The sequence below is a fragment of the Columba livia genome, chromosome 26 (genome assembly GCF_036013475.1).
Source record: "Columba livia isolate bColLiv1 breed racing homer chromosome 26, bColLiv1.pat.W.v2, whole genome shotgun sequence".
Classification (NCBI taxonomy): domain Eukaryota; kingdom Metazoa; phylum Chordata; class Aves; order Columbiformes; family Columbidae; genus Columba; species Columba livia.
Window position 1 is genome coordinate 3666081 of NC_088627.1, and position 10878 is coordinate 3676958.

The 10878-nt window shown below is 61.3% G+C and overlaps 2 protein-coding genes and 1 long non-coding RNA gene across 6 annotated transcripts; 1 reads left to right on the top strand and 2 right to left on the bottom strand.

The window, feature by feature from the left end:
* Positions 1-120: 120 nt before the first annotated feature.
* Positions 121-8843, bottom strand: LCK (LCK proto-oncogene, Src family tyrosine kinase). Of its 3 annotated transcripts, none has more exons than XM_021297527.2 (13): positions 7373-8843; positions 5106-5212; positions 4908-4989; positions 4733-4823; positions 4504-4602; positions 4247-4350; positions 3988-4137; positions 3368-3520; positions 2816-2995; positions 2371-2447; positions 2126-2279; positions 1538-1669; positions 121-903 (listed from the first exon to the last, which is right to left on the bottom strand). In XM_021297527.2, the coding sequence occupies exons 2-13, from the start codon at positions 5205-5207 to the stop codon at positions 701-703; spliced, it is 1527 nt and encodes a 508-aa protein (XP_021153202.2). In that variant the 5' UTR covers positions 5208-5212; positions 7373-8843; the 3' UTR covers positions 121-700. The 3 variants fall into 3 exon arrangements, with proteins under 3 accessions (XP_021153202.2, XP_064897791.1, XP_064897790.1); XM_065041719.1 differs by adding an exon at positions 6628-6697 and having other exon boundaries at positions 4733-4989; XM_065041718.1 differs by having other exon boundaries at positions 4733-4989.
* LOC110364131 (uncharacterized) lies at positions 802-1733 on the top strand. Its single transcript, XR_002422693.2, has 2 exons — positions 802-930; positions 1504-1733. It is a non-coding gene; the product is annotated as an uncharacterized LOC110364131 (long non-coding RNA).
* A 141-nt stretch (positions 8844-8984) lies between the features above and the next one.
* Positions 8985-10779, bottom strand: FAM167B (family with sequence similarity 167 member B). 2 transcript variants are annotated; one of them, XM_005509610.4, is made up of 2 exons: positions 10135-10779; positions 8985-9570 (listed from the first exon to the last, which is right to left on the bottom strand). In XM_005509610.4, exons 1-2 carry the CDS (start codon positions 10423-10425, stop codon positions 9310-9312), a joined length of 552 nt encoding a protein of 183 aa, XP_005509667.2. In that variant the 5' UTR covers positions 10426-10779; the 3' UTR covers positions 8985-9309. The 2 variants fall into 2 exon arrangements, with proteins under 2 accessions (XP_005509667.2, XP_005509666.2); XM_005509609.4 differs by having other exon boundaries at positions 8985-9573.
* Between the last annotated feature and the right edge of the window lie 99 nt (positions 10780-10878).

Genomic DNA, 10878 nt, shown 5'->3' on the forward strand with positions numbered 1-10878 from the left:
GGGTGCTTGGGCTGTACCACTGAGGCGGGGAGGGGGGGCGGACTGCACCATCGCTGGGGAGCGGGGGGAGCCAACGGGGAGAGGGTCCAGGTGGGCGGGGAGGAACCATTCTCGGGGGGACGGGGGGGACGCCAGGTGGGGGCTGAACCATTTGGCGGCGGGGGGGACACGGTAGATGCCTCCAGCAGGACCCCAACCCCGACTTGTCCCACCCGGGGTGGGTGAGAGTGGGGCCATGGGGGGCTGACACCGCCGGGTGCCCCCGAGAGCATCATCATGGTGGCCTCAATTTCCCCAAACCGCGGTGGCCGTTCCAGGGCAGCTCCTGCAAACACCAAGGACTGGGGCTGCCATTGCTTGTAGGGTGTCCCTGGCATCATTGGGGGTGAATGAAGAGGCGAGTCCCCCCCGCTCAGGGCTGCAGGGGTCGGGGTGGCCCCGTGTGGGGCTGGATTTGCCCCAGGGACACCGGTCAGCACCCACACGGCTCCTTTGTAGCCCCCCACACTAGCCCTCCGCAATGTGGAGCCCCATCTTGGCTTTGGTTGTCCATCATCTTCTTGGGGGGAACGAAACCTGCCACTCCAAAGATCTGAAGCGCTTCAAATCTTTACAGCCGAGGTCCAGGCAGCGATGCGAACAGAGTCTGTGGGGACCAGGCACCGGGGGGTACCCCCAGCACCCCAACACGGGGGCATGCTCACGGCTGGGGCTGGTACTGGCCCTCGGTGGCGGTGAAGAAGTCCTCCAGCACGCTCTTCATGTACTCGAAGGTGGGACGTTCCTCGGGTCTCTCCTTCCAGCACTGCCTCATCAGTTCGTACAGCTCCGGCGGGCAGTTGTCGGGCTGCGGCATGCGGTACCCGCGCTCCAGGTTCTGAATCACCTCGGGGTTGGTCATCCCTGCGAGGACAACGCGAGCGGCAATGGGTTTGTTTGCAAATCCCGCAGGGAAACCTCCTTCCCCAAAATGCTGAGGGAGCTGGGGCTCTGGAGCTGGACAAGAGGAGACTGAGGGGGGACTCATTCCTGGGGATCAATATGGAAAGGGGGAGTGTCAGGAGGATGGAGCCAGGCTCTTCTGGTGACAACCAGTGACAGGACAAGGGGCAATGGGTGCAAACTGGAACACAGGAGGTTCCACTTAAAGATGAGAAGAAACTTGTTGGGGTGAGGGTGGCAGAGCCTGGCCCAGGCTGCCCAGGGGGGTTGTGGAGTCTCCTTCTGTGCAGACATTCCAACCCGCCTGGACACCTTCCTGTGTAACCTCATCTGGGTGTTCCTGCTCCATGGGGGGATTGCACTGGATGGGCTTTCCAGGGCCCTTCAACCCCTGACTTTCAGCGATTCCTCCCTCTGAAACCCTGGTGGGTTCTGGGCTGGCCACGTGCACGGGGAAGCGGTTGGAACCGTCGCGGGCTGGCAGGGAAGGGAGCCAAGGGGGCCGTGTGTGCGGGAGTGCATGCACACGCTCGCGGGTGTGCGCTTGCGTGTGTGTTCCAGCCCTTCTGCCGCGCAGCTGCTGGGAAATCCTGACCTGGATACGGGATCCGGCCGTAGGTGACGATCTCGGTCAGCAGGATGCCGAACGACCAGACGTCGGACTTGATGGTGAATGTCCCGTAATTAATTGCTTCCGGCGCTGTCCACTTGATGGGGAATTTAGCCCCTGGGAAGCAGCAGGAGGGGAGAAAATAAAATGAGAAAATAAAACGTTACTGCTGAGCTGGAAACTTCTGTCTCTGTTTAACGTGATGTGACAACCCTGAGGCAGCCTGGGGACAAGCTGGGCTTGGTGGCAGCCAGTGCCCCCCCAGCCCCTGCTGTGTGTCTGGCTACTGAGCCCCTGGCACGGGCCAGCTCGCCTGTTCCTGCAGTAGCCACCAGATAGGGCTGTCACCCCACTGAAAACAGGGTGGGGACAGAGATGGAGGGGGGAGAAGGGTATCTGAACCCCCCCTGTTCCCCTTCCCTGGGGTACACACAGTCCTGCAGCCCCGGGCACTGCGGGGAACCCCAAAAGAGACCTGGGGGGGTGTGATCCTCCCGTGTCCCCAAGCTGTGTGCACCCCAAGAGCGGGGCTCAGCGGGGGCACACGTGGGGTCCGGGCAGTGGGGGACGCACCCTCGCGAGCCGTGTACTCGTTGTCCTCGATGAGACGCGCCAGCCCGAAGTCGGCGATTTTGCAGCACAGGGTGTCGGACACGAGGATGTTGGCGGCCCGCAGGTCGCGGTGGATGTAGTTCTTGGCCTCGATGAAGGCCATGCCCTCAGCGATCTGTCGTTTGGATAAATTAATTGCAATTAACAGCTGCCAGCCCAAGCAGGGCAGCTCCGGCAGAGCCTCCCGGTGGCTCTGACCCCCTCACCTGCGCGGCCATGTCCAGCAGTTTGTTGATGCTGAGCTTGACTCCTTCTGAGGTCTTGAGGAAATCCACGAGGCTGCCTGCAATGAAAGAGGAGGGGTTGGAGCCTTCTCCCAAGGAACAAGCGCCAGGACCAGAGGAAACGGCCTCAAGTTGCCCAGGGGAGGTTGAGGTTGAATTTAGGAACAATTTCTTCCCCAAAGGGCTGTGGGGCATTGGAACAGGCTGCCCAGGGCAGTGCTGGAGTCACCAGCCCTGGAGGGCTGGACAGACGGACATGAGGTTCTCAGGACATGGGGCAGTGCCGGGGTGGGTTAATGGTTGGACTCTATGATTTTGATGGTCTTTTCCAACCAAAATAATTCTGTGATTAAGGCAACAGGTCTCAGCAGTGAGCAGATACACCGCTGGATGGGAACGCCGAAGGAGCACGCCTGGGTGCCCTCACCCTTCTCCATGTACTCAGTGATGATGTAGATGGGCTCCTTGGTCACCACGGCGTAGAGCCGCACCAGCCGCGGGTGCTGCAGGTTCTTCATGAGGTTTGCCTCTGCCAGGAAGGCGCTGGGCGACATGCTGCCCTGCTTCAGGTTTTTGATAGCCACCTTGGTGTGGCCATTGTAGAAACCTGTGGAGAGATCAGAGAATCATCATTTTTGGTTGGGAAAGCCCCTCAAGATCAAGTCCAAACATTAACCCGCCCCTGGCACTGCCCCATGTCCCTGAGAACCTCATCTCTGTCTGTCCAACCCTCCAGGGATGGTGACTCCACCACTGCCCTGAGCAGCCTGTTCCAACGCCCAACAGCCCTTTCTGAGAAGCCAGCCAGGAACCCTGTCCCACAGCCAGCACCCATGGGAGCCAAGGCAGTGACCCTGGTCCAGGGCACCCAGGGAGCAGGAGCTGCTTTTGCAGTTGGGCCACCACCAGCGTGGCACCGACAGCCACACCGAGGGCAATGTCCCTGCAGAGGAGACTCCCCAGTTTCACCCTGACTCACCCATCCAGACTTCTCCAAACTGCCCTGCTCCCAGCTTCTCCACCAGCTTCAGGGACTCCCGCGGCACCTCCCACTCGTCCTGCCACCACGGCTTCTGCGGTTTCTGGGTCCGGCAGGGTTTGCCGAGACGGGTGCACAGCCCATCCGAGCTGCCTGCGGCACGGGGACAGGCAGAGCCCAGCGTGAGTGTGGGCAGGGGCACGGGGTGCCTGGCACAGGCTGGTGCTTTGCTGAGACATGCGCAGCAGTGTGTCCTGCTCATCCCATCCTGTCCCATCCCACCCTCACCCCATCCCACCTTATCCCATTCCCATCCTTATTCCTTCCGATCCCAATCCTTATCCCCACCCCTTCCCAACCCATCCCACTCCTCATCCCATCCCCACCCTTATGCTCATCTCCATCCCATCCCAATCCTTATCCTCATCCCTTCCCAACCTATCCCATTCCCATCTTCACCTCTCCCCATCCCGACCCTTATCCTCATCTCTTTCCAATCCTTATCCCCAACCCTATCCCATCCCAATCCTTATCCTCATCCCCATTCTCATCCCCATCCCATTTCCATCCCCATCCCATTCCCCACCCACAGGTAGGACCAGCCCCTGCACGGTACACACGTGTGTAATACTCCACCAGCTCGTGCAAGCTGCTGAAGGTGACGCGGGGGGAGATGTAGTACCCCCCGTTGTCCATGTTGCGGATCTTGTAGTGCTTCACCGTCTCGCCCTGATTCTGGTCAAAGTCCCTCACCGACAACGAGTAGGAGCCTGAGGAGATGGGGGCCATGTGGGTGTGGGACCCCCACACTCCTGTGCTTCCCAGGGCCTTTCCCAGCGCCTGCAGCAGGAGATGCTGGTGGGTCCCATGAGGCGGTACCTTTGGAGGTCTCACTCTCCCGGATGAGGAAGGAGCCGTGTGTGTTGCCCGAAGCCAAGAGCTGCCGCTCCGCATCCTTGCGGCTGATGTTTTTGAAGAACCACCTGGGAACACGGGACAGGGTTAGTGCTGGGGGGGACTCAGGGCAACTTTGCCCACCGGCACTTCAGGGGATGCTCCTTGCACCTTCCCTCTCCACCAGCACAACTCCTGCCACGGCACGGCTCCTACTCAACCCCTACTCAACCCCTACTCACGGCTCGGGCTCCAGGCTGTTCACTGTGGCCACGAAGTTGTAAGGGATCAAACCCTCCTGGCCGGTGGTGAGCGACTGCGCCTTCCACCACTCCCCGCTCCTGCAAGGACACAGCGAGGTGAGACACCCCCAGCTGCCGGGACCCCGCACGGACCCCCCAGCAGCACTGGGACGCTGGACGGGGATCCGCGGGGTCAAGCCGGGTGCTGGGACACCATCAGCTCGCTCACTCTTCCAGGATACGGAGCTTCTCGCCCTTCTGCAGCCCCAGGTCCCCATCGTGCTTGGGCTCGTAGTTGTACAGGGCCACCACCAGCTTATCTGGGAGGACAAGCGGAGCGACAGGGTGGCCGTGGCCAACTGGGGGGGTGTCCACAGCCACCCCCCGCCGAGGCCGGACCTCACCTTGCAGGGGGGAGCATGGCGGAGACGTGGCCTCGTAGGACACCAGAGGGTCTTGCACCTCGGAGTTGTTGCGGATCAGCTTCTGCAACAGGACAGGGAGCCCTGTGAGCCCTCATCTTCCCAGGGTTTGGCCACCACAGGGCCACCTAAGGAGGCGTTTGGCCACTGGGATGGGGGGTCCACTCGCCCCCTCCTCACCTGGCGCTTGTTGTTGGGCTCGATGGGGTAGTTGCAGTGCTCGCAAATGTCGATGTTCTCAATCCAGTCCTCGTCGTAGTCCGAGCTGCAGCAGCAGCCCATGGTGGCTGTCGGGGGGAAGAGGTGGGGAGGGAAGGTTTGTACCCCCCATTTGTACACCCCAGTTCGTACCCCCAGGCCTGTCTCTCCCCCAGCTCCAGTGCATCCCCATCCCTGTGTCCCAAACCATAGGGCTTGTCCTGCACGCTCCCCAGGTCCTCTGTTGAACTGGGGGCATCCCCTGACTATCACCAGCCATCTTTCCTCCTAATTCTGATCTGGCTTTGTTAATTAAAACCACTGAAGGCAATTAGTCCCCAGCCTGAGGCTGCCCCTTCCTAGCCCTCTCCCACCCTGCAGCCCTTGGGCTGATCCCTACGTTCTCCATCTAGACAACAATCTCATCACAAATATCTCATTAGCAACTGAAACATCCTTGCACGGCCCTGCAACGTGTGCCTTACAAGGTTTGGCTGGATCGGACACCTCCCCGGCCCTAAAAGCGGCTCCTTGGGGTCAGAGGCGGATGTGAGCGCTCTCCCACCCACGCTCTGTCACCTCCGATTTCCTTCTCCCCCCCAGGCTCTCTTTGGGCCCCCCCGGCCTGTGCATTCACCCTGTCACTGCGCTTCTGTTTCTCCTGCATCAGGGATGTCCTTTACTCCCCATCCCTGCTCAAGGATCCCTTGTCCTCAGCCGCCGACCTTAAAAAACTAAGGACCCCCCAACCTCAAGCATCAGACTTGGCCACGGTGACACCAATCGGCACAGAGCTGCGCCCCAGGGTCCCCAGCACCATGGCGGCGATGCCACCAGTGCCGCGTGGGTTTTCTTGCCTTCCCGTGAAAGCCACGCATGGCACGGATCTGGGAGCGTCAGCGGTGCATCACACAAAAGGGCAGCCCACAGCCCTGGAAAAAGCTCTTCTGCAGAATCCCCCACGCCTACGACACCAGGATTTCTCCCCACCAACACCTGGACCCCAAAATTCTTTCTTCCCTGGCTCTGCCCAGCAGCATTGGGGGCTCTTTGGGGTTTCCGCAGGCACCGGGTGCCAACAACCCCTCAGAGAAGCCCCGCTCTCCCAAACCTGCCCCCAGCCCTTCAAATGCCTTCACCAAAGGCGAGCGGTGCCAGGAGATGTTTTTTCCTTCCTGCCCAAAGCTGGGGTGGGGAGGGAGGTGCTGCTATTGTGCCTTTTTTTCCCTCTGTTCTCAAGCCACAGCGTAATTTCCACCGAGCAGCCGTTTCACCTGCGCGGTGCGAGGGCCGCACCGGTGGATCGGGGCGTTTGAAGTCACGTTTTGTGACTTGCATCTGTGCAACCGAATTTCTCGTGCGAAGGTTGGTGGGGAGGGATGTGTAGGCACCCCCTGCCCCACTGTGTCCCTGGGAAAGCATCTGCATGGGTGTGCACGCATGTCCTCACACAACCATGGCTGTGCCTCTCCCCGGTGATGCTCGGGAGCATCTCTGGACCTACCGGTGCTTTCCAGAGGAGCTGCCCTGCGCTGGTCCTTCCTCACGCACTTCTATGGCTGGGGCTGGTTGGTCTGTTCACAAGTGTGGGCGGGTGTGAGGCTGGGCTGACCTTGGCCTTGATGCTCTACAAGGCTCATGGGGGTGCCCCAGATGTCCCCAAGCCAGCTGTGACCCAGATGGTCAGCCCTGTGCTGGCATAGCACAAAGAGACACGAAGGACCGTGGCCTCAAAGCTGCCATCAGAGCAGGGAAGTGTTTGCCCTGAGACGACACTAAAACCCAGCAGATCTCAGTGTTTGGCTCCCCTAAACCAGGCAGTGGACCCCACAGACCAACCCTAAACCGCTGCCTGTCCCTAAGCTGCTCTCACCCACAGTGAAAGCCTGGCCATGGGGACAAAACCCACGCTTTGCCCTGGAAATAGGGGGTCAGGGAGAGCCCTGCGAGGGGACCGTTGCTCCCACCCCAGGAGGGACCCCCCAGGTGGGCAGATGACATTGGGACAGCAGCTGTCACCCCAACTGGGAGGCCACAGGGGAGTGGGGAGCACAGCCCTGCTCCCCGCATTGCTCACATCTCCCCACCTCTTGCATCCCCCCACAGTGACGAGCCCAAACCCCCATTTCCATCCCTCCGCGGGGCAACCTCAGCAAATACAACAGGACCCCCCAACCTCTGCGAGCACCCGGGTGCCCCCAGCTCCCACCCATAGGGTACAAACCCTCTCACCCCCAGGTCCCCGTTACCTGTTGGCCGCGAGGCGAGGAGCAGCGGGTCTCACACTGCCATGGCCCAGCGGTGCGGGGGAAGGCGCTGTCCCCACTCACGTCCTCGCCATCCCCGGCAGGAGCGCGATGACCCTCTGGGGAGCGGAGACGAGCCCCCCGCGCGCGGGCGCGCGCTCCCCGCCGCTGCCTGCCCTGGTTTCCTGCCTCATGAGCAAACTCTAGAGAAGCTGGTTCACAGCTCGCGCACAACCGCAAGAGCTAGTGACAAACCCCGATGGCTTCCTGCCATCCCCAGCACCCAGGGTCCCTGCGCTGGGTGCCACTGATCCCCAGGGACCAGGGGATGCTGAGCCCTCGGCTGGTCGGCGAGCACATCCATGGGCTGGGGATGTGCTGCGGGGGGCCAGCAATGAGCACGGGTTTGTCACCAGCTAGCTGAGCCCCCCCTGTCCCCTGTGTTGTCCCCTCCCTAGCGCTCAGTATAAGCAGGTGGGTGGTGACTGTGCACCAGCTGTCCCCGACCACCTTGGATCCTACACAAGTTGTGGGACCCATCCTGCACCTCACAGCCCTCTCTTTGCTCATCACCACCAGGTCACCCCAGACCCCAAGAGCTGCAGTGACAGCAAAGGGACACATTGCGACCCCGCCAGGCTGCCAGCCCTGTCTGTGTTTTTGGAGGCAGCTCAGAGCAGAACAACCACAACACTATTGTTTTGGCTTTTGCGATCAAACGTGAAGCCGCAGGTACCTGCCGGCTGCTCTGCGGAGACACGGGCAGGAAGCCCAGCTGCACCGGGGGGGCTGCGGCAGCTGGAGGGGCACCGTGATGGCAGCACGAGATGCAGCATCCACCCTGGCAGGGACATTTCCCAGGGGCAGCCATGCAGCCCCGTTCTCATTGTGCTTGCCAGCACCACGGGTGCCATTGGCAAGGAGCGGTGGGGATCGTAACCAGGCCCTGGGCTGTGCCCCAGCCTTGGGGTGCACATGGGGGTCTCCCTGTGTCCTGTTGGAATGGGAAGCAGCACCCAAAATGATCCTTGGGTCACCCCACACCTTCCTTGGCACCACTTGTAAAAAATTGCTTCTGTGAAAGTTGAATCCCCAGGAGGCAACTGCTTTTGTAAAGGGTTTGGCACTAGTGGAGGAAGGGAAAAAGCCAACAGCAAACCCAGCGCTTGCTTTTGTGTTGCCATCCCTGGCTGGCGCCACCCCTGGGGTCCCTCCTGCCCCCCGCACAGTGCTGTAGGGGGTCGGGAGATGGGGTAGGATGGAGACATGGGGGCTGCCGAACCCTGAGCACGGTCCCCGGTACCTCCTGTCCTCAAGTCTCAAAAATAACCCCTCAATTCGCAGCCAGGTTGGTGACGAGCATTTCCTGCAGCGGCGCAGCCCGAGCATCCCCCACTGCTGGGGCACCTGGGGAGGGGCTGGCAACAAGGTCTTTGAACCAGAGGCACCGAACCCCCCGGCACGGCACCGTCCTGCAGCACAAACCGGTGTGAAGCCACCCACTCCATGAGCCAGATCCCCGGGGAGCGGCTGGGAAAGGGGCAACGGCAGCACCGTCCCTCCTGCAACCCCCATGTCCCCGTAGTAAAAGCCCAGAAGCTGCATCTGAAAAACATCAGTTCTCACCTTTACCTCCTTTTATTTCTCCTCCCCCCACATTTTCCACTGCAGTTGACCTCACCATCCTTAGGGACAGAGCAATGGGTGTCCCAAAATGCCCTGTGCCCAATGGGGATGGTGGCATTTCCCATGGCATTGCCCTCGAAGGCACTGTGCTCAGCACCGCCTGCCCTGAGGGAGCTCAGCCCCAACAGCAGCTCCGCAGTCCCCGAGGAATTTTGGGAGGGATCTGTGAGCCCCGCAGGTCCGGATGCACCCATGGGTGCCCCCAGGCTCCTGTCCGGGCTCTGCACCCAGTGGTCCGCGTGTTCCCACTGCACTCAGCACAGGGAGAACCGCCGGGAGTTGATGTTCATGCGGGTGACGCCGATGTGCTTGAGCGGCATGGAGAGCAGGAAGGCGGCCTTGGGCGGGATGTTACAGAGCAGGTCCGAGTCTTCCTCGCAGCCCTCGAGGCCGAAGGTGGCATCGTCCAGCATCTCCTTGTGCTGGTGACAGGCCTGTTCCACCTTCAGCCGGTGCAGCTGTGCCCGCAGGCGCATCAGTTGCTGCGCCAGGCGCTGGTCCACAGCCTGCATCTCCTGCTGTGGGGGACACGGGCATCAGGGACCAGCCACCGGGATGCTGGGGCTTGGCCAGGACACAAACCCACTGGGGACAATGCACACACGTGGCCTTGGGACCAGCACAGAGCTCTGCACACAGTCCCAGGGCCCGCACAGGGTCTGTGTTGGGGTCAGATGGGTTTGTATCTGCGTGGCTGTGCTGCCGGTGTGACCACAGGAAAGCCACCGCGGCTGTGCCACACTTGTGAAGTCCACCACAGCCGTGCCACCAGCAGAGCAGGCAGGAAGGGGTGACAAGTGCAGACCTGTGTCCCTCGGTGCTGTGCAGGGGACACGGGCAGAGCTGCAGCACTGCAGAGCCATGTGCGCCTTGCGAAAACCCACGTACACCAGCCATGCTGGGCAAAGGCGCAAAGCGCTGTAGCTGGAGCACTCTGGCCATGACACATCCCAGCACTGCTGCGTGAGGTCGGGCTGCAAGCGCTCCCTGGGCACAGAGAAGCCCCCTGGCCCCATCCCCGTGCTGGGGCTCAGCCCTCACCCATCCCTCATCCCCCCATCCCACCAGCAGCTACTCACCAGCTCTGTCCTGAGCCACTCCAGAGCCGCTTCCATGGTGGCAAAGCCACAGATGCCACCATCCCACTGACCCTCGGGGTGCCCAGGGCCCTGCTCTGCCCCCCGTGCCCCCGCAGGGGTCCAGCTGCGCCAGGGCTGCCCCCGCACCCGCGCTTCCCACTCCAGGTAGGACGGTCTCCGTGTCTGCAGCTTCAGCTTGGCCGCCAGCGCCTTCACGCTGGCCAGGCTCTCTTCCTCCCAGGTGGGCTCCTCCTCACCCAGCTCCTTGAACTTCAGCTGCCCAAGGGCCATGGTGGCACCCCCAGAGCCCCCCAAAACCCTCAGGTGTCCTGTCTCCCCTCAAAGTCCCCGTGCAAGGGGACCCTTTGCCTCCCTGCACCCACAAGAGAAGCACCTTCACCACAAACAGCCACCCACCAACTCCCCCAGCTGTATCTGAGTCCCCGCTATTTATTCACTCCCAGGACAATCAAGGTTGGGGACGCCGAGGACAATTCTAACGGGCAGGAACTTTCCTTATCCAGAGGAGTGCAAAGGAGGGGGGTTTAGTTTTGTTCAGTGGCGGGGTTTTTTGGGTTTGTTTTTATTTTATCTTATTTTTTCCCTTTTCTTTTCTTTTTTAGAATTATTGTCTCCAGCTGGGAGGGGACTCCCAGTTCCCGGAGAGGAAACCGTCACCGGGCCGTCCTGGCACGGAAGAGTGGGGACGAATTATCATCGTCCCCGGGCGCCACCGCACCCGGC